Here is a 24,686-nt window from a genome sequence, read left to right on the forward strand (position 1 = left end):
TAGGAATGCTATTTTCTTTTACTTGAACCATTTCAGCGCTATTTCAAACAGAGATGTGTAGTCTATATATATGCCTGGAGATGTATTGCAAATAGAGAGGCATTTGCATGCATGGCATCAAGCACTCCTGTGCTTTAGTTTCACTTTTAGATTATACAGCAAGATCAAAGCATGTTGAGATATTGCTTATCAAAAATTCTGCTGTAATTTATTGTAAATGCATTTAAAATTCTGGACCCCATAGTTAGGTTAATACATCATCATCCATTGGTCAAGCTTGCTCTGGTCTGCTTTCTGAACTCTTATCTCGTCGGATTAAAGCAGAGTCTGCACAATTCTCACTCACACACCCGATACTGCATATGCTGATATCTGTACTGCACATCTCCATACACTGTGTGTGTGTGTGTGTGTGTGTGTGTGTGTGTGTGTGCGTGTGCTAGGAAAATACTGTACCATGTGACAAAGCCAGGCAATGACTGTCTCCTATAGAGATATCTACAACGCGGGTGGTGGCCAGTTCCTCGATCAGCTTGGGTCTGAGAGCGGTGGCTTCGGAGGATCCACAGCCCAGACACGCACCACAACCCCATGCGTACACCTGGGAAAACGTAAACAACACACAACTGGTGTCAGAGGTTCATCTATAGGGTGACAGAGTTCAATACAATTTCACCTTCCTACCTGTCCAGTGGAGGTAAGGGCGAGAGAAGACTGGCTCCCGGCGCAAACTTTACGAATAAACATTCCCTGTAGAGCCTCCACGACTTTGGGTTTGTAGACACGGTTGGTGTCGCCATGCCCGAGTTTACCTGTGTGTGAGAGAGAGAGAGAGAGAGAGAGAGAGAGAGAGAGAGAGAGAGTGAGAGAGAGAAAACAGAGATATATCGCACAAGTGAACCAAAACAACTCATTATGCTGTCTGAGCTACTGTGGCTAACCTGACCAGTTTTTCTTAGCCTTTAATTAGCCTCTTTTAGCTGTGAATAATTACCAACGTTTATTAAAACGGAATTGAATTCAGTAAAAAGAAAATGACTGTCATGAAGCAGACATATGTTAGACAAAGTATGTTTGCAACTGCACACAAAAATAATAAATATCTCTGAACATATAATCTTTTCACATTTCTGCTGTAACTTGTTCTCTTATTGACTCACTATTACATCCTGCATACTTGCATAGTTTGGACATGTGTGTTTCGTAAAAGTTCATGATACAAATGTATAAAATCATTTCCTGGTTACACAATTGCTCTTTTTTGACCAGATCCTCATCAGGGTTCCTTTTTTACTTTGGTTCCTCTCAAGCGTTCTTCAGGAAGATTTTTGTATAAATGTAACATTATTTTTTCTTTTATTATGTACATCCTTAATTCATATATTTCTGTAAAGGTTTTGTCTTGTTTGTGTCTGTTAAAAGTTTACAAATAAAGTTAAATATACATATATAAAATTCTTTCTATTTAAAGCCTGTGCTTTTTTGTGCATCACATTCCACATTTAGTCCCAATATGCTCTTATAACTCCCTCCAGTCTTCTGGGAATATGTTCCTCTAGATTTTGTAGTGTGCTTGTGGGCATTTAAGTTCATCATTCACAAGGATGTTCGTAAAGTGCTAATAAAGGGTGAGAAGGCCTGGGGTGCAGCCACTGTTCATCCCAATTCAATGTTTAGTAGTGTTGAGTTCAGAGCTCTCCAGCAGGCCACTCAAGATCTTCCTCTTCAAGCCATGTAAATCATATCTTCATGGAGCTGGCTTTGTGCACAGGGGTATCGCCTTGCTGGAACAGGTTTGGGTTTCCAAGTTCAAGTGAACATGAAATTTGATTTATACCGCATCCAAAAACATCTTACACATTTGTGTGCCTACAGCTTTGTGGTAACAGTTTGGAGAACAACCACATATGGCAGGAAGGGTCAGGTGTATCAATACATTTGTCCATATAGTGTTTTTATATTTTAATATTTATCATTAGAGTGTTTGTGCATGTATTTTAGTCTCTTATCACCATTGTTAGTTCTTTTTTTTGTATCCTGACCAGCTGAACTTGAGTAAGAGTTCAGAAGAAAAATAGACATTTCTCCACCATCTACCTCCACATAACCATGGGGTAACTCAGTGGTAAGAGAAAATAAAGCTGAACTTCTTTTTGTTTGTTTTTCTGACTGAATGTGAATTTGCAATATTTAGTCTTTGTAATTTAATTCCAAAATACCTCACGTATGGCAGAGATTTGGTAAAAAAAAAAAAAAATGTAAAAACAGAGCGGAATAATCTTAGCACGCTTTTAAAGATATGAGATGTAATGGTGAAAATGAGGAACACTCTTTAATATACAGCTCCCATCTCCTGAACTTTTTGTATCAACAAATGTAAGCTCACCATTCCTACTAGTCTGGAATATTTCATTTTTCTAAACCCCCTAAGAGGTTTTTAATGACATTCAAAATGTTTTAAATGTTTCAGCTGTCCTAAATTATAAACGGAATAAATTGATGAGGTTGAAAACCTTATTAAGCCATCATGATATTTTCTTTTGCATTACATCATCTACTGCAGCTATAGGTTGTGGTGAACGCAGACCCCGGCTAATATGTGTGACTCACCGTTGTCTCCGCCCCCGAAGGACCAGACCGTGCGTCCGTCTTTCGAGAGTGCAATGGTGTGAGAACTGCCGCAGGACACCTCGCCTACATTACTGATGTCTTTCACCAGCATGGGGATGTTTCGGCTGTTGCTGTCGCCGTGGCCTAGAAACAACGAGACAATGACAAACACGTTCAGCTGCAGATCTCATCCAGTGTAAACAAACAACACCAAAAAAAAAAGAAAAGAAAAAAAGGCTTCTTTTTCAAAACATACCGAGTCTTCCAAAGTCACCTTCTCCCCAGGTATACAGCTCTCCATCCTCACTAACCGCTGCACTGTGCCTGTATCCAGCGGACACCGACACCACCACCTACACGCATTCACCTCATTCAATTTAGACTGAATTCACAAAATAGGGATTTTCACACTAATCTCTCTTCATAGAATAAAAAAAGTGTGTGAAAGATTCAGATTTGACTCCATGCCTACAGTAAAAACTCCAATCTCACACTTCTTCAATTAATGAATTTAGACATCTTAAAGCACCAAAAAGAAAGTGACATTAAAAGCAGTTCTGTCCTCCACTTATCATGATCCCGACAAAAAGACAGATCCATGAGGTGTTTTATGTCTAACAAAACTGTCATAATGAATACGGGCAGGTTCAGGTGAGTTTTATATAGTTTTATATGAGGACAAGGAGTCATGTTAGACTAGTTATCTGTATTGTATGTTCTTTGAATTATATATTTTTCTTCAGACTGAACATCCACAAAAGAATTTCTCTCAGCATTTTTTCTTTTACAACCTGAGTCAAAGAAATAACTCAAAGTAAATAAATATCCCATCTAAATGGGCAGGTTTGTTAAAGATTGTAATGTGTTTTGTAACAAAACCAGTTTTACAATTATCCTACAGGATATCAAGTTAGAATTATCGTACTATAAAGCGCACCCATATATAACTGAATTTTACAAATATTAAAATTTTTAACATAAATAAGCCACACCTGTCTATAAGCCGCACTGTAAAGTACACTAATGTACTTTACACAGGCTTTAACGAAAGACACCTTACACACGGTGTAACGGGTGAAATATGTTGCGCTTCCATTAGGAGCATAGCGGTATTTTGAGAATAGCATGCCGCCGCATTTTTCCGCGATTACTGCATGTGTGCAAGACGAGGATTATGTCCTTAATATTTTCTGATGCTCATTTCTAAGATTCTTTGTCTAACCCATAACGCTGTTGCCAAGAAAAAAAAAAGCACGAGTTTTGGAAACCTGTCTGTGCTTATATGATTTCTGTTGCAACTGGAGAAGCTATCTCTGACTGAAGCTCTCCCTTCACCCAGACTCAACGCGCTACAACGCCTTGTATCTAAACAGTAGCCGACCAACAAAGTCATTGTTCACGGTCTTCCTCCTTCCTTTCACAACTATTTCTCTTTAAGAGTTTAGAACACAGGTGAGGTGCGTTTTTTTTGTTTCCGTTCGGAAATTTCATTGGTCTAATGTTATGGGGCTCAGTTTTTTGGCTTGAAGTTTGTGAAACCGGGAAAAACCCAGGAAGAATTCTTAAATAAGCCGCTTTGTTGTTTAAGCCGCGGGGTTCAAAACGTGGGAAAAAGTAGCGGCTTATAGTCCAAAAAATACGGTATTTTAAAATTGCAGCTGTTTAAAGGGACGTTGCACTTTAGGTATTAAGTCATGTGATTGCTAATGATTTCCTGGCCATGCCTCCTACAAGATTTGCTTATAATAGAGTTAAGAAATATAATTGCGCTAAAAATAAAATGTACGGAATACACCCAAAAAGCATTTATTGGAGTAGAGTAACTTTCTTTCGGCTTTTCCCATTAGGGGTCGCCACAGCGGATCATCCGCATGTTTGATTTGGCACATGTTTTACGCTGGATGCCGTTCCTAACGCGACCCTCCCCATTTATACGGGCTTGGGACCAGCACTAAGAGTGGCTGGGGTAAGTTCCCTGACCGGGGATCGAACCCGGGCCGCAGCGGTGAGAGCGCCGCATCCTAACCACTAGACCACCAGGGTACCAATTTATTGGAGTAAAGTAATTAAGTATATTGAATTTATAGAGAGTTAATTAATAAATATACTCTACACAGTGCTCAATACCTTCCCCTGCAGAGGTCCCTGTATGAGTTTGGGGTATTTCTGTGTGGAGCTGTTGCCATGTCCCAGTTTGCCATAGTCTCCGTCTCCCCAGCTGAACACCTCCCCTTCACTTGTGAACGCCAATGTGTGTCCATCCGAGCCCTTAGATGAGGAAACCTTTTTGATGGCCCGGTGAGGTTCAAAGGTCAGCTTCTTCAGCGTGGATTGGTTGTTGGAGTCGCCCAGACCCAGGCGGCCGTAGCTTCCCTTTCCGCAAGCCCTGACGGATCCGTCTGATGAGATGACGAATGTGCAATACTGTCCGGCTTCGATCTGAAATTACAAATCCTTTTTAACACCACAACGCCGCTGAAATCCTCAGATTCTGGATTGTTTTTTAACCCTAACTCGCTTGGCATTTCTTACCGTTTGTGCGTCGCTAAAGCTGGCCGCTAGTTTGGGCTGAAGGATTTTCTCCTGTGTTCCCTCCACAAGCTGGTGGCTGCTGTTACTACCCCACACGTACACCTCACACGTCTCGGACACCATGGCTGCCTCACCTGTCTGGATGCTGTCTGGACTTGCGCACGTCCTTGAATAATCTGATGCCATGCGACAGACCTGCAACGCCACAATCAGTAACAGTGTGAAGCGAGAAAGTAATAAAACACTATTACATATTATTTCAAAGACAATTTTTTACCTCTTCAAACAGACAGAGTGCAGCTTCATACAGAGAGCACAGGCCATCTGGAGTTTGTGTTGGCTCTCTCCACTGACTCCTGTCTGCCGACGAACCCTGTTTACATGAAAGTTATAAAAAAAAAAGAAAAAGACAAAAAAAAAAGTTCATCAACTGTGAACATTAGTTGTGTTTTAGTTTTGTAAATCATTTAACTATTATTTCTAAAGTAAAGTCAATTCTAAACGAAGCAAATCCGAAATAATAGATAATCAAAGCAATAAAAATAAAAGTGTAATAATGCCGTAAAAGTGGGATTGCAAAACCTGTATCATTTCAACAGTGCAACATAATCTTTGTCTTTAAAATGTGTATTCATGAGGTATTAAGCGTGATTAAAGTCTAACATGAACACAAATATTTAATAACATTATTTTTTCGCTGACATGTGAATATTGGTATTTAAATCGCTTTGTGTTCTTTATTTGTTGTTAAAGTGTCATGAAGAAAAAAAAATCATCGAGAAGGACACAGACGACATACCAGCGATCGTCTCATCTGCATGAGGATATTCATGAAACAGTCGTATCCCATCAAACCTTCCAGGTTCTGGTTGTGCTCCAGGTTGCTGACTCCAGCTGAGGCGGCCAGCGCCATCTCCACCCACTCCAGCAGATAGCGCAGAGATCCCCTCTGCGCCGCTAAACCCAGGAGGAGCTCGGAGGCCAGTCTCCGCCCAACCACGTCAGCTCCTGATTGGCAGGCGATCACGCCCTTCAGGAAGGTGGTGACCTGCACCAGGCAATCTAAACCCATTGGCGGGATCTTACTCTCATTGGCTAGAGATAAGGGTGGTAGCGAGCCCACTACATCGATCGCCGTGGTGATGACATCGTTACAGAGGCTGGGGCCGGGGGCAGAGGTGGGCAGAGCCCAGCTCTGACGCAGGAGAGCAAATAATAAGCTTAGACCAGTGCGTACGCCCATCTCGATTAGAGCGTCTGTACTGGAACGTGGCCGCTCACTTGCCGCCTGCAGCTCAGAGGAGTTCAGAGCGCTCTCGCCCGAGTGTTGCTGCTGTTTCGTCTTGCCCTTGTCATGGTACTTGGTGGAGAGAGCATAAAAAATGCGCTGCAGCACCAGAAGACGTTTGCGCAGTGCGTTGGCGAAAGGAGAGTCAGAGCACACGGTTTTGGCCAAAGACAGCTGACTGGCCAGCAGCGCATCCAAGTAGTGCTCCTGTTCATCACGTGACAGGCATTCGCGCTCAAAGTCAGGCAGCTGGGGGCCTTTCAGGCACATAACCTGCTGAGGAAGCAGCACCACCTCTTTATTAGCCAGGAGCTTGGAGTACAGCAGAGCCACACCCTCTCGTGTAGAGATGGACTCGCTGTCCTCCGAGATCCAGGAGCTGTTAAGATGCTCCAGCCATTTCAGCTTCACTGGCGGAATCATCGCAGCCATGACGCTGCTTCATTCAGACACACGCTGGCTCACCTACAGGTGGAGAAAACACACGTTACTTACACATCTCGCACACTGCACTAAACCACACCATTTTTTATCCATTTGTAGGTATAGTTAACGTTGTGGAACTTCAGGGACGACATTCCTCATCAGCGGAAAAAAATGCTTTCTGTTCTAAAAAGTTACAGCTCTGAATATTACAACATGCTGACTCTTTACATCATTACATCACATCTGCGACAAATTGTTTATCTGTAATCTGTAAACAAGGTTAATATAGAATCCATAATGTATTAGAACCTGTGATTTGCATGTTATACTTTATTTGCTTTCTGAAACCCAATTGATGTTTTAACAAATTGAACATAATAGGGTTAATTTGTATGTTTTTTTTTTTTTTTAAACTAAAGATTTTATCGTTGGCATTGTGAAGAATTTCACGATTTTTTTTAATTACAAACACAAACAATAAAACAAACATTAACATAAGATTAACTTGAACGCATACACTAACGCAGACATGGGCAAACTATGGCCCGTGGGCCACACACGGCCTGTTGGGTTTATTAATCCGGCCCGCCGAACGTGACCAAATTCTATTAAAATAGTTACGGGTAAACATTGTTCGATTTACCTTTCCCCTGTAATACCCACGTTTCCCCTAAAGATGTCGCACTTCAGCTCAATTGACGTTGTTCGCGTGCAATACTCTCTTCTTCTCTTAAGAGAGCGTAAGAGAACAACAACAAAACTTACTCCAGACTTTGATGAAATGGCAAAATAAGGAGTTCAACAACACTGTTCCTACTGAAACTGAACTTGAATTTTTTCTGCTGTGTTTATTGATGCACTGGCAAAAAAAGGTAAACAAATTGTTGAACTTTTGGCACTTGATGAAACTGAATTCGCCAAATCTAATCTAATCTATATATATATATATATATATATATATATATATATATATATATATATATATATATATATATATATATATGTGTATGTATATGTATCACTCGGCCCCTCTGTCAAATTTTAGAACCCATTGTGGCCCGTGAGTCAGAAAGTTTGCCCACCCCTGCACTAACGTACAGAACCAGTCAAAGGTTTGGACACACCTTCTCCTTTAGTGTTTTTTCTTAAATTTTTTCAACATTACTGCTAAACATAAAACTACTACTAAAATTCAACATTAACACTAAAGACGTTCAAACTATGAAAGAACACAGAATAAGGATTTATGTATTTGTTAAACACGAGGACTGTCTCAGGAAAGAAAAACTAAGAGCTAAGACTGAAGGAAAAGCAGCCAGCAAGCACTCAACATCTCTGGGAACTCCTCAAGATTGTTGAAAAACCAATTGTGACTCCCACATGATGCTGACTGAGAATGCAAAATAATGTGCAAAGCTGTCATTGAAGTAAAACGTGGCTTCTTTAAAGATTTAAAATTATAAAACGTTCTGGGTTTTTTAACATGTTTTCTGTTTACTACACAATTCCATACGTGTTCTTTCATAGTTTCAATGTTGAAAAAAATAGAAATAAAGAAAAACCACTGAAGGAGAAGGTGTCCAGACTTTTGACTGGTACTGTATACTTTAACAAAACACCAACATATACAATAACACAAACATGCACAGTAATGCTATTACCAACATATACAGTAACACAAACATTAACATGTAAAGCAAAAACATAGTAACAAACACTAAAATATATAACACAAACACTAACATACAGTAACACAAACACTACATATAAAGTAACACACATTAAGATGTACAGTAACACTAACATATACAGTAGCACCAAAATGCACAGAAACACAAAAACTAGTATGTACAGTGACACTAACCCACACAGTAACACCAACATATAAAGCAACAAGCGTTAACATATACACTAACGTGCAGCAACATAAACACAAACACTAACAGTAACACTAACACAATAACAAACACTAACATAAAACAACAAACACAAACACATCCTTTAACACAAACACTAACATGTACAGTAACACTAACACAATAACAAACACTAACAAAACAACAAACACAAACATCCTTTAACACAAACACTAACATGTACAGTAACACTAACACAATAACAAACACTAACATAAAACAACAAACACAAACATCCTTTAACAAACACTAACATGTACAGTAACACTAACACAATAACAAACTAACAAAGCAACAAACACATCCTTTAACACAAACACTAAAAGTAACACATACACTAAGATATACACAAACACTAAACAACACAGTAAAATAAACACTGACATGTACAACAGCACAAAAGCAAAAACATGACTCATTTATCCTTTGCTCAGTCTTGCTGTTCTCTATCAGATATTTTGTTTGCTTACACTTTTTTACAGAATAAACAAATGTATGATCTGTGTGTCAATGTCCATTGGAGAACAGTGTGATGTAGCTGAGGTAGAGAAACTGTCAGATCCAGAACTTACACACACCTGAACAGTAACACAACTGACACGTTTCACACACACACACACACACGCACACACACACACACGTGTGTGTGTGTGCACTCATTTACTCACATACACGGCTTTAACCCCGAAAATAAAGTAGACAACCACAGCCGAGTAAACAACTGATAAGTGTCTTCTGCTGAACACTTTACATTCTGTCCAGCTGAGTGCAAAAGTTTGTGCAACTTCAAATTTGAAAAATATTTACTATTGCAAGATTTAACACAAACGTGCCTATATTATTACAAACATGAGAAATAAACTGAGCAGGTTAATGCATTGATAGAGGAATAAATAATAATAATAAATAATCCTTAGTAAATAAAAATAAACTCGTTTCACTTCAATAAGTTTCTAAAAGCAATACATATGATTTAATAACAACCATTTTTACCTTTCACACCCATTAAAAAGATCAATATTACAGCATTGTACCTTACACATTTTATTACATTTGTTATGTTTATTCTTTCCTATTCAATACATCCATCATTAACCAGTAAACGGTATGTTTTTAAAACGAATTTCCTGCTTGGAATCAACAAACATTAATCACAAATGATTAATAAATAGGTCGAAAATTCTAATAAACCAAACACACCACGCCTGGTATTGACACGACAAAACAATAAACAACTATTTTAAATTATTGCTGTTATTATTATTATTAAGAAGTAAATAAATATCACAATGACAAGTTTAGTAAAAAAAAAACTGACGTTACTGGAAATCTTGCTAGCTTTGTAGCCAGGCAGTGTGTCAGTTAGCTGGTTACAATTAGCCATGAAATTATAAATATAATTATTGCTGGCAAAACTGTTCAGTCGCTTACAGAATTGTGTTTTAATATAATAAATGTAAATAAAACGCTGCTGGTTGTTAATAACGTGGTGTCTGACAAACAGCTGAGGCTAATACCACACAAAGCTAGGTGGCTTGCTAACTTATTAGCTAAACGCCTGGATCTTTTAGCTAGCTAGTCCAGGTGGGGTTGTTTCGCCTCGGTTTTAGCTGAGCTCAGCTCAAATCCTGACACTGCTTAAAAACATAAATTAATCATTTACCCAAATGTGTAGGTTGAAAGTTTGAGCCTCTGAAGGCCTTTCAGTCACCGGTGAAGCTTACCACAAACTGTCAGAGAAACTGTCTCCTGTGCAGAAAACACTCCAGAGGAATTCATATTTCTCCACTTGTGCAGAGGTGCAAAATAAGCTAATTTTGCTCGCCAATAATGCAAAGAGCAAAATTTAATCCCGTTTTGTTACAAAAAAGAGATATGGACAGAAAGAATCCGCATTCATTCCGCACCCTGAATTCTACACTGAACGCAAGGTTGCCAGATCTGAGCTAAAAAAAAAAAAAACCACACCTTTCACCCCACCACACAAAGCGTTCCATTAAAATCCTGAAATCGTAAATTGACAGTTTTCGGCGCTTTATGTTTCTCTGATTAGCTGTTATAGAAACCTAGAAAACACATAAGGAAATTAATGAACATGTTTTTGATGACTCATCCTGTACCTGTCTTGATTTTGTTCAATCAAAAGCTCTCTAGAACGCGTATGTCCCGCCCCCTTCGCACCAGGTCCTGCTCTACAGTAGCAGCTGTTATCAGTGAACATGGTTTATTGCAGTGACATGAAGTGAGATCAAGGGCAGGTGAGGCAGTGGACTGTGGTGGTGGACAGTGATGAAGTAAATATAATTCATTACTGTACTTAAGTAGCTTTTTCACATATCTGTACTTTTCACAAGTATTTCTGTGGGGGTTTTTTTCAGATTTTGATTTGACTGCATTTCAAAGTCAAATATCTTACTTTTTAATCTACTACATTTTGCTAAATCAGTCATTCCTTTTTATTTATAGGGGGATAAAAACTTAACTGGTCAAACACACAGCAAGCCACTAATCAGGGTAGAGCGTGGCCTCTGTTTTAAACATGTTTTGATTGCCGCTGTGCAGTGGTGGATTCAGGTTTAAATAATAATAAAATTACGTCAATTATTATATCATGTCAAGGTCAATGAACCTAGTCGGGACTCTGATTGTGCACCCACTGCACGGAGAAGTTCCCTCACTCACACACTCAGAAAGGAGAGGCTGGGGGTTGGGTGACCTCACATCAGTAAGGAGAGCTGAATAAAAATTTTAATTACGGATAACAAAAAATCTATACCCTCAGGAGCCCAATTCGGAGAAATAGAGGAAAGAAGTAGGGGAAAACGTACAAAAGATAAAGGTGTATGCAGCTCTATCACTCATCTTGTAATGAGGATAGTAAAGGCTAATGCATTTTATGAAAAAATCTAATAACTGTATATCACTTCGGTATTGCTGTGTTGCCTGCAATGTTTTTACGAAAACATAGACAAGATTTCTTTCAGCTTTGCACTGGAAACGGGAATCTCCAGTGCAGCTTAAATGCTCATTTAAAAGACATATTATAAGGATATAAATGTTGTATGTATCTTATGGCTACAATTAAACCTGGAGTTTTAAGGTTCTTGGTTCTAAAAGTTTGATAAATTGTGTAGAATTAAGTGTATTTAATTGTGCAATAAATGCATTTTAGGGTGATGTTTGTACATGAAATGGAGCTCAGAAATGTATCCAAATTTGTGAACTGCTCTGAGAATATGTTTTTACTCATCCAGTGATGGTAGCTGGAGCAGAGACTAGATTTTTAAGCTGAAATTTATCAATGGGGGAGACACTGGGTCATGCCAGAGTGTCATTCAAACTAGAACCTCTGCTTGGTGGTATCTACTTAGAACATCTACTGAACATACAGTTCCACATCAAGCAGAACATTTAGAGAGTAATAAATGATGGGAGACACTTCTGACTCTAACTTACCACAGCAACCGCAGCCTTATTTGCGTAATCTTTTTGAAATAGTTGAAAAGGAGGTTTTGGGCTCATGATAATTAATTAGATTAGTTTAACTCATTAATTTATTTATAATAATAAATTGGTGGGCTGAGAGTAACATTAGAGGCTTTTCACATAAACTTAGTTGATTTAGCAACAGTCTTGTGATAAAAATGATAATAGGAACATTATAGTCATTATAAATAATAGTTCTTGGATACTTAAGTACATTTTAAGGCAAATACTTTTGTACTTTTGCTCAAGTGAACGTTTAGAGGGAGCACTTTTACTGAAGTATTTACTTACTGTATCTCTTTTACTCAAGTACATGCTTTGTGTACTTTGTCCACCACTGCTGGACAATCACATTTACACTTATATGAAACCTTCAAACAGATTAAAAGTTAAAATTCTCAGTATTGGTTTAATTAGATGGTGTTATTTTATCTATTTAATATAACCTGCTGTACACACAGTCTATTTGGCTCACGTTTTATTACCCAGTTTTTGGTGTGTTATTGGTGTATGTTTTTGGTCTATGAATATGATCTAAGCGCTATTTTATTTATCACTAGGTGGAAAGGTGTGAACCAAGCAAAAACCTGTTACATATAAGTTCTCATTATTGCTGCAGGTGTAATAGCTGCCTTTGATGGTCCTTTTTTATTGATAGCAACAAGCCTAAATATCTTTGACACAGAAATAAGTTAGCTAGATTATGGAAGGTGATGTATTCTATAGGTCTCTGTATTTCAGTGTGCCTTGCCGGGAGTTAAAGCCAAACTTTTTAAATTGGCGATTTTTACAATAAAAGATTTATAGAGAAATAACATTTCAAACAACTTTGTTTAAAAAAATAGATGTAATTTCACATTTTATTACATTTATTTTTTATTGGAATATAACAGCTGAGACATTGTATCATTGTTGGTGGGTTTTCGGCTGTGCATCTTGACTTACCCATATGTTTATGCACTGAAATTGTCTCCCACTCAGATGTCTCTTAATGACTCTTTGTCCCAATGCTGACACTGAACTTTGCCTTTGCCACAGATATGAACAACAAAGGACACTAGGATTAGAGATGTCCTGCCTCAGCAAAAAAAAAAAATATATATAATCTACTTTTCACTCTTTTTTATATTTAATTAACTAAAAATCACAGTTGTTGCACAGTACTGTATATTCAGAGTATACAGTAGGTTTACTGGTCGGCGCTACCTTGTGTTGTGCTGTCTTGTGTTGTCTGTCTGTCTGTACTGTTTTTTTTGTCTGCACTGTTTGCACTAGTTTTCACTCGATGCACTTTATGTAGCTTTCTGTTGTGTGTTGTAGCTCTATGTTGTTTAGTGTACCACTGTGTATAGTAGAAATGACAATAAAAGCCACTTGACTTGATCAAATGGGTTTTGATTAGGCAGGTGTGTGGAACAGTGTGAAACATTAGTGGCTGTTATGTGAATCATTCTGACTTACTGTTTAAAAAGATCAACATGCTGCATTTTCACGACTCGTTACACATTTTGTAGGAAATTTGTATTCTTTTTGTCAGTTTGTTTATTTAACTGTATTATCAATAAAGTGTGTACAGTTGGTGATGGTGAGATTTTGGGTCTTGATTTATATTTTATAAAATTATCTAATAAAAATGCATGACTAATAACAAATGAAAAACATGTATAAGTGATTAATTTAGAAGAGCGCCCTCTGTTGGACACACAGGTGTGTAACTTGTAAATAGGTTACAAAGCTACTATGTATCTGGCAACCCTAATTTCTGCTTTCCTTACTCAGACCAAGTCCCACGTCGCAGTGTGTGTGTGTGTGTGTGTGTCTCGGAAAAAGCCATCACATGCAGAATCCTAGACTAAATCTGCAAAGTGACAAAATAAATCAGCAAAATCAAATCAAATAAAAAATAAATTGTGCAAAAATTCAAAATGTTTTATATATTAATATATATTTTATTAATTTATTTTTGGAGTTACTTAGTTATATTTTACATATTTTGTAGTTATTTTGTTATATATCATATATACAGTGAGGAAAATAAGTATTTGAACACCCTGCTATTTTGCAAGTTCTCCCACTTAGAAATCATGGAGGGGTCTGAAATTGTCATCGTAGGTGCATGTCCACTGTGAGAGACATAATCTAAAAAAAAAAATCCAGAAATCACAATATATGATTTTTTAAACTATTTATTTGTATGATACAGCTGCAAATAAGTATTTGAACACCTGAGAAAGTCAATGTTAATATTTGGTACAGTAGCCTTTGTTTGCAATTACAGAGGTCAAACGTTTCCTGTAGTTTTTCACCAGGTTTGCACACACTGCAGGAGGGATTTTGGCCCACTCCTCCACACAGATCTTCTCTAGATCAGTCAGGTTTCTGGCCTGTCGCTGAGAAACACAGAGTTTGAGCTTCCTCCAAATATTCTCTATTGGTTTAGGTCTGGAGACTGGCTAGGCCATGCCAGAACCTTGATATGCTTCTTACAGAGCCACTCCTTGGTTATCCTGGCTGTGTGCTTGGTCATTGTCATGTCGGAAGACCCAGCCTCGACCCATCTTCAATGCTCTAACTGAGGGAAGGAGGTTGTTCCCCAAAATCTCGCAATACATGGCCCCGGTCATCCTCTCCTTAATACAGTGCAGTCGCCCTGTCCCATGTGCAGAAAAACACCCCCAAAGCATGATGCTACCACCCCCATGCTTCACAGTAGGGATGGTGTTCTTGGGATGGTACTCATCCTTCTTCTTCCTCCAAACACGTTTAGTGGAATTATGACCCAAAAGTTCTATTTTGGTCTCATCTGACCACATGACTTTCTCCCATGACTCCTCTGGATCATCCAAATGGTCATTGGCAAACTTAAGATGTGCCTGGACATGTGCTGGTTTAAGCAGGGGAACCTTCCGTGCCATGCATGATTTCAAACCATGACGTCTTAGTGTATTACCAACTGTAATCTTGGAAACGGTGGTCCCAGCTCTTTACAGGTCATTGACCAGCTCCTCCAGTGTAGTTCTGGGCTGATTTCTCACCTTCCTTAGGATCATTGAGACCCAACGAGGTGAGATCTTGCACGGAGCCCCAGTCCGAGGGAGATTGACAGTCATGTTTAGCTTCTTCCATTTTCTAATGATTGCTCCAACAGTGGACCTTTTTTCACCAAGTTGCTTGGCAATTTTCCCGTAGCCATTTCCAGCCTTGTGGAGGTGTACAGTTTTATCTCTAGTGTTTTTGGACAGCTCTTTAGTCTTGGCCATGTTAGTAGTTGGATTTTTACTGATTGTATGGGGTGGACAGGTGTCTTTATGCAGCTAACGACCTCAAACAGGTGCATCAAATTTAGGATAATAAATGTAGTGGAGGTGGACATTTTAAAGGCCGACTAACAGGTCTTTGAGGGTCAAAATTATAGCTGACAGACAGGTGTTTAAATACTTATTTGCAACTGTCATACAATTAAATAGTTTAAAAATCATATATTGTGATTTCTGGATGTTTTTTTTTAGATTATGTCTCTCACAGTGGACATGAACCTACGATGACAATTTCAGACCCCTCCATGATTTCTAAGTGGGAGAACTTTCAAAATAGCAGGGTGTTCAAATACTTATTTTCTTCACTGTATATATATTGCAGTTGTCCATTTCTGGTGTTCACTGTAGGCTCAGATTTCTGTGGCTGAGAAAAGAGGACCCCTGTGTAGTCTTGCTGTTGTTACTGATCTGCCTCAAGGTTCGACGTGTTGGGCATTTTGAGATGCTTTTATGCTTCTCTCTACAGACTATTGACTTCCCGTCAATTTGACCCAGTTTGGTCGTTCTCCTCCAACTCTCACATATACCCATATATACACATATTTGCTTTATATCAATCTGCTTTCAAGTTCCAACCCAAAATCCTCTGGTTCTCAAACTTTCAACATTCAAAATGTAACTATTAAACATAATAAAAAATATATATATTTCATATATATTTATTTTTGTTTATTTCCCTCCTCTGCACATGTCCAAACCATCTCAATCTCGCCTTTCCTCACCTTGTCTCCAAAATGTCCTACATGTGCTGTCTCTCTAATAAACTTGTTTCTAATCCTGTCCATCCTCTTCACTTCCAACGGAAACCTCAACATCTTCAGCTGGGCTACCTCCTGTCTTTTACTTAATGCCACTGTCTCTAATCCATACAACATCACAGGTCTCACCACAGTCCTATAAACTTTTCCTTTCACTCTTGCAGATACTCTTCTATCACAAATCACTCCTGCTACTCTTCTTCACCCACTCCACCCTGCCTGCACTCTTTTCTTCACTTCTCTAACACATTCTCCATTACTTTGCACTGTTGACCCCAGGTACCTGAACTCCTCCACCTCTTCTCTCTGCAACTGCACCACTCCACTGCCCTCCCTCTCATTTAGACACATGTACTCTGTCTTACTCCTACTGACTTTCATTCCCCTTCTCTCCAGCGCATACCTCCACCTCTCCAGGCTCTTCTCAACCTGCTCCCTACTCTCACCACAAATCACAATATCATCCACATACATCATAGTTCATGGAGACTCCTCTCTGACCTCGTCCGTCAACCTGTCCTTCACCACTGCAAACAGGAACGGGCTCAGAGCTTATTTTAATGAAAATAATTGCACTGATAATTTATTTACCCTCATTTTCATTCCACTCAGCGAAAAATATTTAATTAATTATGCATGTTATTTACACTTAACAATGCTGATTTCAGAATTTAATCAGTTTAACGTTTACCTCCCCAAAACTAACAAGAATAGAATGCAAATTTCATTACAGTTTCAGGAAAATGTAAGATTTATTACATTGATAAAGCAGGGGAAAGCGTATAACAAACTATTTTAATACTGATACAACAAGAGAAACCTGAAAATCACAACGTTCTACAGATAATTCCATATTATTTCATTATTAAGTTCATTAACAGGAAAACGGTCTGTGATTACATCTAAATACTAATCAGTTCTGTTTGGTAGGAAGTGGTCAAACTGATTCTGTGATTTATTCAACCAGTTTATGCTCGAATTCAGAGAGAAAACAGCCAAAGCAGCTCAAAGAAACATATTTCTACTTTATTACAGTATTTTAATCATTTTAATGTAGATTTATCTGTTTAGTTTAGAAGACAAGGATCTTCAGTATACTTTCAATATAGTAGTAAATAGAATCAGATACAGTTCAATAGAAAATATCACAATAGTAGTAGTAATAATGATAATAATGTGCAGGATTTCTAGATTTTCCTCAGGATTGTTTTCTAAGCCCCTCCACCCACACAGCTAGTTTAGTCACATATACAGCAGAATGATTTGGTCATTTATAAGCTCAATACTTAATCAAGAGAGATAAAAATTCAATGCAAGTGAATTTTTTTTTTTTGCAAATCATTTTGACAGAATTGGCAAAAATCTCTAAAGTAAAGCAAAGAATAGTTGTTTTTTTTTTTTTTTTTAACAGTTTTCTGTTAAGGATTTCTTGAATAGATTTATGATAAAAAGTGCACTGATTTTAAAATCTTCTATGATTCGATTTTTACAAGAAATTCACATAAAATACACACGTCTCCCTGCGTACAAGAATTTACATCTTTTAGTTAAGAAGAAAAAAACGAAAGGAAAACAAGATAAAGTGATCACTACAGCAAAATAGATATGTGAAGTTCTGAGGGAACGTGCGCACGTCATCCCAGGTGCACCAGACTCATGACAGTGGTGTAGCCGTGCTGCAGTCCGTTAGCATCTGTCTGACTTAGCGTGTAGTTCTCTTTAACAATGCGGTCGCAGCCGATCTCACCGTTTCCGAAGAATCCGAAAAGTGGAACTCCAGGGAAGAGTTTGTGGAAGGTATCAGCCTCCACGTTGTGCTGGCCGTTGTAGTGGTTGTGTCCACGCGCCACACAGGCAAACATGAAGCCCACTGTGTTGGACTCGGGAATGTTGGCGGCTTTTAAGCGACGGATAGTGACTTCGGCTGCTGCAGGCATGCTCACATCCTGATCCAGAAGGACCGAGGCGCCCTGAATTTTGGGACCGCTCAGAGTGAGACCAACTACACCAAAGGAACCTGGTGAACAGCTGGAAACACCACACACACACACACACACACACACACACACACACACACACACACACACACACACACTTACATCTTGAACACTTTGAACTAAAAACTCTAGTTTTAGACCTCAGATTAAACCTATAGACTTAATTACTATTCAGAAGTGGTCTAAGTTCTGATTTAAAAGTTCAGCATAAAATCCAATCGTGAGGATTTTTCCTTAAACCAGATCAAATCATTCACAAAAACATCATTTCATTTCTGTTAGACTATCAAAAAATACAGTTAAATGCATTATTTCAACTGATGTTATGTCTGAGCATCTGATTGTACAAATAGCATTTAATTACTCCTATGTTTAAATTGTTTATTGCCTTTATATTTAATATTACATTTAAAAAGCACAGAGTACTACTACTTCTTTTGGCTGCTCCCATTAGGGGTCGCCACAGAGGATCATTCGTCTCCATACCCCCCTGTCCTCTACATCTGCCTCTTTCAAACCAACTACCTGCATGTCTTCCCTCATCACATCCATAAACCTCCTCCTTGGTCTTCCTCTTTTCCTCCTTCCTGGCGGCTCCATCCTCAGCATTCTCCTACTGATATACCCCATGTCTCTCCTCTGAACATGTCCAAACCATCTCAATCTCGCCTCCCTCACCTTGTCTCCAAAATGTCCTACATGCACTGTCTCTCTAATAAACTCATTTCTAATCCTGTCCGTCGTCGTCACTCCCAATGAAAATCTAAACATCTTCAGCTCTGCTACCTTCAGCTCCGCCTCCTGTCTTTTACTCAATGCCACTGTCTCTAATCCATACAACATCGCAGGTCTCACAACATTCTTAAAAACTTTCCCTTTCACTCTTGCAGATACTCTTCTATCACAAATCACTCCTGTCACTCTTCTCCACCCACTCCACCCTGCCTAAACTCTTTTCTTCACTTCTCTAACACATTCTTCATTACTTTGCACTGTTGACCCCAGGTACCTGAACTCCTCCACCTTTTCTCCCTGCAACCGCAACACATCACTGCCCTTCCTCTCATTCACACACATGTACTCTGTCTTACTCCTACTGACTTTCATTCCCCTTTTCTCCAGTGTGTACCTCCACCTCTCCAGGCTCTTCTCAACCTGCTCCCTACTCTCACCACAAATCACAATATCTTCTGCAGACATCATAGTCAATGGAGACTCCTGTCTGACCTCGTCCGTCAACCTGTCCATCACCACTGCAAACAAGAAAGGGTTTAGAGCCGATCCTTGATGCAGTCCCACCTCCACCTTGAACCAGTCTGTCGTTCCTACTGCTCACTTCACTGATGTCACACTGTCATCATACATGTCCTGCACCACCCTCGCATTCTTCTCTGACTCACCTGACTTCCTCATACAATACCACAACTCCTCTCTCGGCACCCTGTTGTACACTTTCTCTGAATCCACAAACACAATTCAACTCCTTCTGACCTCCTCTATACTTCTCCAACAACACTCTCAATGCAAATAATGCATCTGTGGTGCTTTTAAAAGCACTGAGTACTGAGTTTTGTCATATGTCATAAATGTAAAGGTGGTGGTCTGGATGTTGTTGAAAATTCTTGTTTCAGTTGCTGCTACAAAGAACAAACTGGCAAACTCAGGAAAAAAAAGTAACTTGAGCTAAATCCATGTAACCCGACTCTAAATACCAGTACACACCAGTTTCCCTCTTAACTTTTGGAAAAAATAAATACCACCCATTTATTTAAACTTGCAAGATTAAAGCTTCTTAATAATTCATTCCAAAAAATTAAAACGATTCAGTGGCTTATGCGAGTTATTTACTCTTAACGATGGCTGTACACTTGTGTATAACGCACCAGTCTCTCTTCTGAGGGAACACTCTTTCTACATGACCCCCAGCAATGAGGACATTATTCCTCCCCAGTGGTTCCAGCAGCTGGTTAAGGAAGCGAGCGGCTCCGGTTTTGTAGGCATCGTAGCCGAACAGCAGCACCACCTTCAGATCGGGATTCCCAGCCAAACCTTTATAAACCACACAAAACGCAATGCTCCTACATTTCTGGTCATCTCCAAACTGAATTTACATTTTAAGATATTCAAATCGTTCATATATATAAATCGTCCAGGAAATGAAATTCACCCGCTTTCTCTAAAGCGCTGTCGCTGAGGCTTTTTTTGCAGAAGTGGAATGGTCGAATGTGAACTCCCTCCATCGCAGGAAACAGAAGACTGAAACCAGCTTCACCTTCCATGAACTCCTGAGGGATGAGACAGGCTGTCGGGCTTGGGCTCACTGCGAAAAAAGAGATACAACGATAGAATACTGATATTTCCATATTTCAACTTGTCACAGATGTCACATTTCAAAATATTTGACGTTTTTATTGTAAAAACAAATTAAGATATTTCTTTAAACATTTGTAAAAGTTTATTTTATAGGCATCTCTAGTGTTGGTGTAAACCTGCATATCATGTTACATAGTGATCAACTAGAGAAAAAAAAATCAAATTTCCAAGATGCATTATTTATTTATTTATTTTTTTATACATGTTAAAAAAAACGGTCAGACAAACACAGAAAAGGAGGATGTTTCTTTAGGAATAGAAGTCGAGAACATTTAAATACTCGTACAGGATTCATTTCAAATGAACTCACACACAATTCCCGGAGTGATGACGCATAAAATTTCGCAGTTTCCGGGCAGCAAACGTCTCAGCCGGTCCATCACGTCCACCTCGTCCTCCGACTGACACCGCTTGGCTACAACAAGTGCATGCGGGATTACTTATTTGGAAAACGCCCTCAGGATTGAAAATCAAAACATTTATTAGAAAGTAACAGTGATGCCGTCTCACCTTTTTTATGTCTGAAAGAGCTGTGATGACCGGTAAAGTTCTCATTGTCCATCATTAACAGCACAGTCTGGGGCAGCAGAAAGACATTCTAAAGATAAAGAGAGGACGACATTGACACCTTGTTTTTTTTTCCCCTCTCAATTCCTTTTCTATATTGCTGATTTGGCATTTTTGCTAACCCAAAAAAGAGAGAGAAAGAAAGAGCGAGAGAGAGAGAGAGAGAGAGAGAGAGAGAGAGAGAATGCAAAGAAAAATAATGAACTCTCAAACCTCCAGTGCTTCCTCCATGTTTCTGAGGAGAATGTGCTCTTCATAACGGGACGACCCAGAAGCTGAAATCCATGACATTTTCTGACGGGTTCTCAGGACTCGCCGTGCACAGTTCCTCCACAGACGACACACTCTAACAAAGAGATTAAAAACCCCACTGATGATTGAATTAAAGCTCTTGTGTTTAAGACACACCTAGACCTAAAAACACCTAAATCTACACAATAATAATAATAATAATATAACCATAAGACTGAGAGGAGATAAAGCTTATTAGGGATAATTGTCCCTAATAAGAAACCAGTAATGTTACAAGGAAAAAAATCCCTGAGATGGTATGAGGAAGAAACATTGAAAGAAACCAGACTCATTACAGTTTCATTGTTGAGGTAATTAACTGTTCAGTGAAGAACGTTTCAATGCAAAAATGTTCACAGCAACTGCAACCTTAAGAAGTAATTTGCTGTTTACTTCTCCACAGCGCACAACCAGAAAGACAGGTATTTACACTTTCAGCACTGAAAACAAAAAAAAATCCTATCAAATATGTCATGTTCAGACGGAATTTTAATAATATAATAAAAAATAAATAAAAATAAAAATATATATATATATATTCTATCTTTTTCTAATTTAATAAATATTATTTAAAAAATACTACTTTCTACTTAACAATATATTTAAACAAACTAGCAAAACGAATTATTTGAACAATAAAAACAATTATTATAATACATAAATACTATTATTGTTGTGGTTGTGGTTTTTTAAGACATACTTTTTTCAACATACAATAATAATATATTTTATATATATATATATATATATATACACACACATACACACGTGTGGGTGTGATATATACGTATATACATACATACATACACATTTTATATATATATATATATATATATATATATATATATATATATATATATATTTAAGTATATAAAATGTCTAAGAATTGGAACATGTATAAAATAATTTATGCAAGAAATAATTTATTGTATGCATCTAAATGTATAGTGTATATAACTTATTATTATGAAAACAATTAACATTATATCATTAAATTACATTGCCATTATAATTATCGTTATTATTATAATTATTATTGCAATAACTACTGCATGTTCCACTAAGAGAAAAAAATCCCAATACCCAATAATAAATATAAGCCAAAGCAATTCAAATCTGTTCAATTTACTGATTATAAAAAACAACACTTTCCTAAAACAATATTTTTTAATTGTTATTTAAATTGTATTATTGTGAAAAAGAATTCAATAACTTTATTTTTAAAACTGCATTGTTGTCATTACTATACATTATATTATTATTAAAGTTCTGCAGCTGAGTTCACATTTTTTCAGAAATTAGATTTTAGCAGCATTTCTTTTTGCTCATGTGAGGGTCAGTATTGCAGAGATAAAGGTATAAACACTGCCGTGTGATGTGTTTAATGTTAACTGAGAGATGAAGGGAGATGTGATGAGATAGTGAGATGATGGTGAATTAATGGTGAGATGATGGGAGATGATGGTGATGAGATAGTGAGATGATGATGATGAGGAGATAGTGAGATGATGTTGAAATGAGAGTGAGATAATGGTGAGATGATGTTGAAATGAGAGTGAGATAATGGTGAGATGATGTTGAAATAAGAGTGAGATAATGGTGAGATGATGGGAGATGAGATAGGGAGATGATGTTAAAACTGATAGTGAGATTATGGTGAAATGATAGTTAGATGATGGTGAGACGATCGTGAGAATATGGGAGATGATGATAGATGATAGTGAGATGACGGTGAGATCATGGTAAAAGAGAGCATAAGTTATGTTTAGGATTTCGCGTTGTCTGAATGAGCTTTATGGATATTTGTTCGCGGAAACACGGTAAGCTCTCACGCTAACTCTGTTTCGATGTAGCTGACTAGCGCGCGGCGAACGGAAACACGGTCACTACCTCGCGCTCCGGAACACGGATTTAGTTGGAACAAAAGTCAGGATCTTCTCCACCACTTCCGCCACATTCCCGAGCACAAACCCGGCTTTGCTCTCCACAGCACCGCTGCATGAAGCTCCATCATTTTCCATCTTCTCTCCTTTTTTTTTGTTTCGCTTTTACCTTCCTTTAAGTACCGTCCAAAATAGAAAACATTTCCGGTTCCGGTATAATTCAAATTAAGAGTTCCAACATTTTCTTTTTTTTGATCGCTAAATTACTTTGTTCTTGTCTCTCACCATTACACAGTAATGCAGTAATCCAATTAAAATCTCTCGGGAATATAAATGCCCCGCCTCTTTGGGTGATGGGGCGTGTCTTACTTTACAGTAACAAGGTTTGTAGGTTTGTTTTTTTGTTGTGTTTTTAGTTGTGTTTATCTTTAAAAACATTACTATATACTTTTACAAATGAGAATAAATATTTGGAGATTGTTCATGTGGAAATGAGAGGAGTTTGTGAGTTTTTCTGCATTTTTTTAAATGAGGAGCAATTAATGATGGTGAGTGTGATTGCAGGTTATTCCCCATCTTTATTAGTAATCAATTATATCATTTTATCCCCACTCAAGTGGATCAGATGTACATAAAAGCCCATTTCTTTACACCAAGTGAGAATAAGTCATCTGTTGTGAACTCATATACACTTTCTTTCGGCTTCTCCCGTTAGGGATCGCCACAGCGGACCAGCCGCATGTTTGATTTGGCACGTTTTTACGCTGGATGCCCTTCCTAACGCAACCCTCCCCATATATCCGGGTTTGGGACCGGCACTAAGGCTTGTGTAACCCTAATGGTTGGGGTTGGTTCCCTGACCGGGGAACAAACCCGGGCCACAGCGGTGAGAGCGCCACATCCTAACCACTAGACCACCAGGGAACCTGTTGTGAACTCAAATCCTGCTGGAAAATGAAATCAGCATCTCCATAAAGCTGGTCAGTAGAGTGAAGCATGAAGTGCTCTAAAACATCCTGGTAGACGACTGTGCTGACCTTGGACTTGATAAAACACAGTGAAACCCTGCCCGCAGATGACATGACCAAAACCCAAACCACCACTGACTGTGCAAACTTTACACTGGACCTCAAGCAACTTGGATTCTGTGCCTTTCCTCTCTTCTTCCAGACTCTGGGACCTTGATTTCCAAATGAAATGCAACTTTGGCAGCAACAGTCCAGTCCTTTTTGTCATTTGCAC

At 38.4% G+C, this 24,686-nt stretch overlaps 2 protein-coding genes across 7 annotated transcripts in view; both read right to left on the reverse strand.

Moving 5' to 3' along the window:
- Positions 1-10,715, reverse strand: part of herc1 (HECT and RLD domain containing E3 ubiquitin protein ligase family member 1) — a 43,737-nt gene extending 33,022 nt beyond the window's left edge. For 5 of the 6 annotated variants that reach the window (XM_046858238.1, XM_046858237.1, XM_046858235.1 and 2 more), the window contains exons 1-9: positions 10,436-10,715; positions 5,942-6,895; positions 5,420-5,515; positions 5,143-5,337; positions 4,738-5,049; positions 2,867-2,963; positions 2,611-2,754; positions 685-812; positions 457-601 (exon numbers count right to left, since the gene is read on the reverse strand). In XM_046858238.1, the coding sequence (XP_046714194.1) occupies positions 457-601; positions 685-812; positions 2,611-2,754; positions 2,867-2,963; positions 4,738-5,049; positions 5,143-5,337; positions 5,420-5,515; positions 5,942-6,862 (2,038 nt within the window). In that variant the 5' untranslated portion in view covers positions 6,863-6,895; positions 10,436-10,715. The remainder of the gene's footprint in view (positions 1-456; positions 602-684; positions 813-2,610; positions 2,755-2,866; positions 2,964-4,737; positions 5,050-5,142; positions 5,338-5,419; positions 5,516-5,941; positions 6,896-10,435) is intronic. The other variant, XM_046858233.1, reaches the window with a different exon arrangement.
- A 6,351-nt stretch (positions 10,716-17,066) lies between these two features.
- fbxo22 (F-box protein 22) lies at positions 17,067-23,660 on the reverse strand. Its single transcript, XM_046856753.1, has 7 exons — positions 23,452-23,660; positions 21,484-21,616; positions 21,214-21,301; positions 21,014-21,118; positions 20,498-20,650; positions 20,214-20,379; positions 17,067-18,361 (listed from the first exon to the last, which is right to left on the reverse strand). Exons 1-7 carry the CDS (start codon positions 23,580-23,582, stop codon positions 17,968-17,970), a joined length of 1,170 nt encoding a protein of 389 aa, XP_046712709.1. The 5' UTR covers positions 23,583-23,660; the 3' UTR covers positions 17,067-17,967.
- Positions 23,661-24,686: the final 1,026 nt, after the last annotated feature.

This window comes from Silurus meridionalis, chromosome 9, assembly GCF_014805685.1.
Source record: "Silurus meridionalis isolate SWU-2019-XX chromosome 9, ASM1480568v1, whole genome shotgun sequence".
NCBI lineage: Eukaryota > Metazoa > Chordata > Actinopteri > Siluriformes > Siluridae > Silurus > Silurus meridionalis.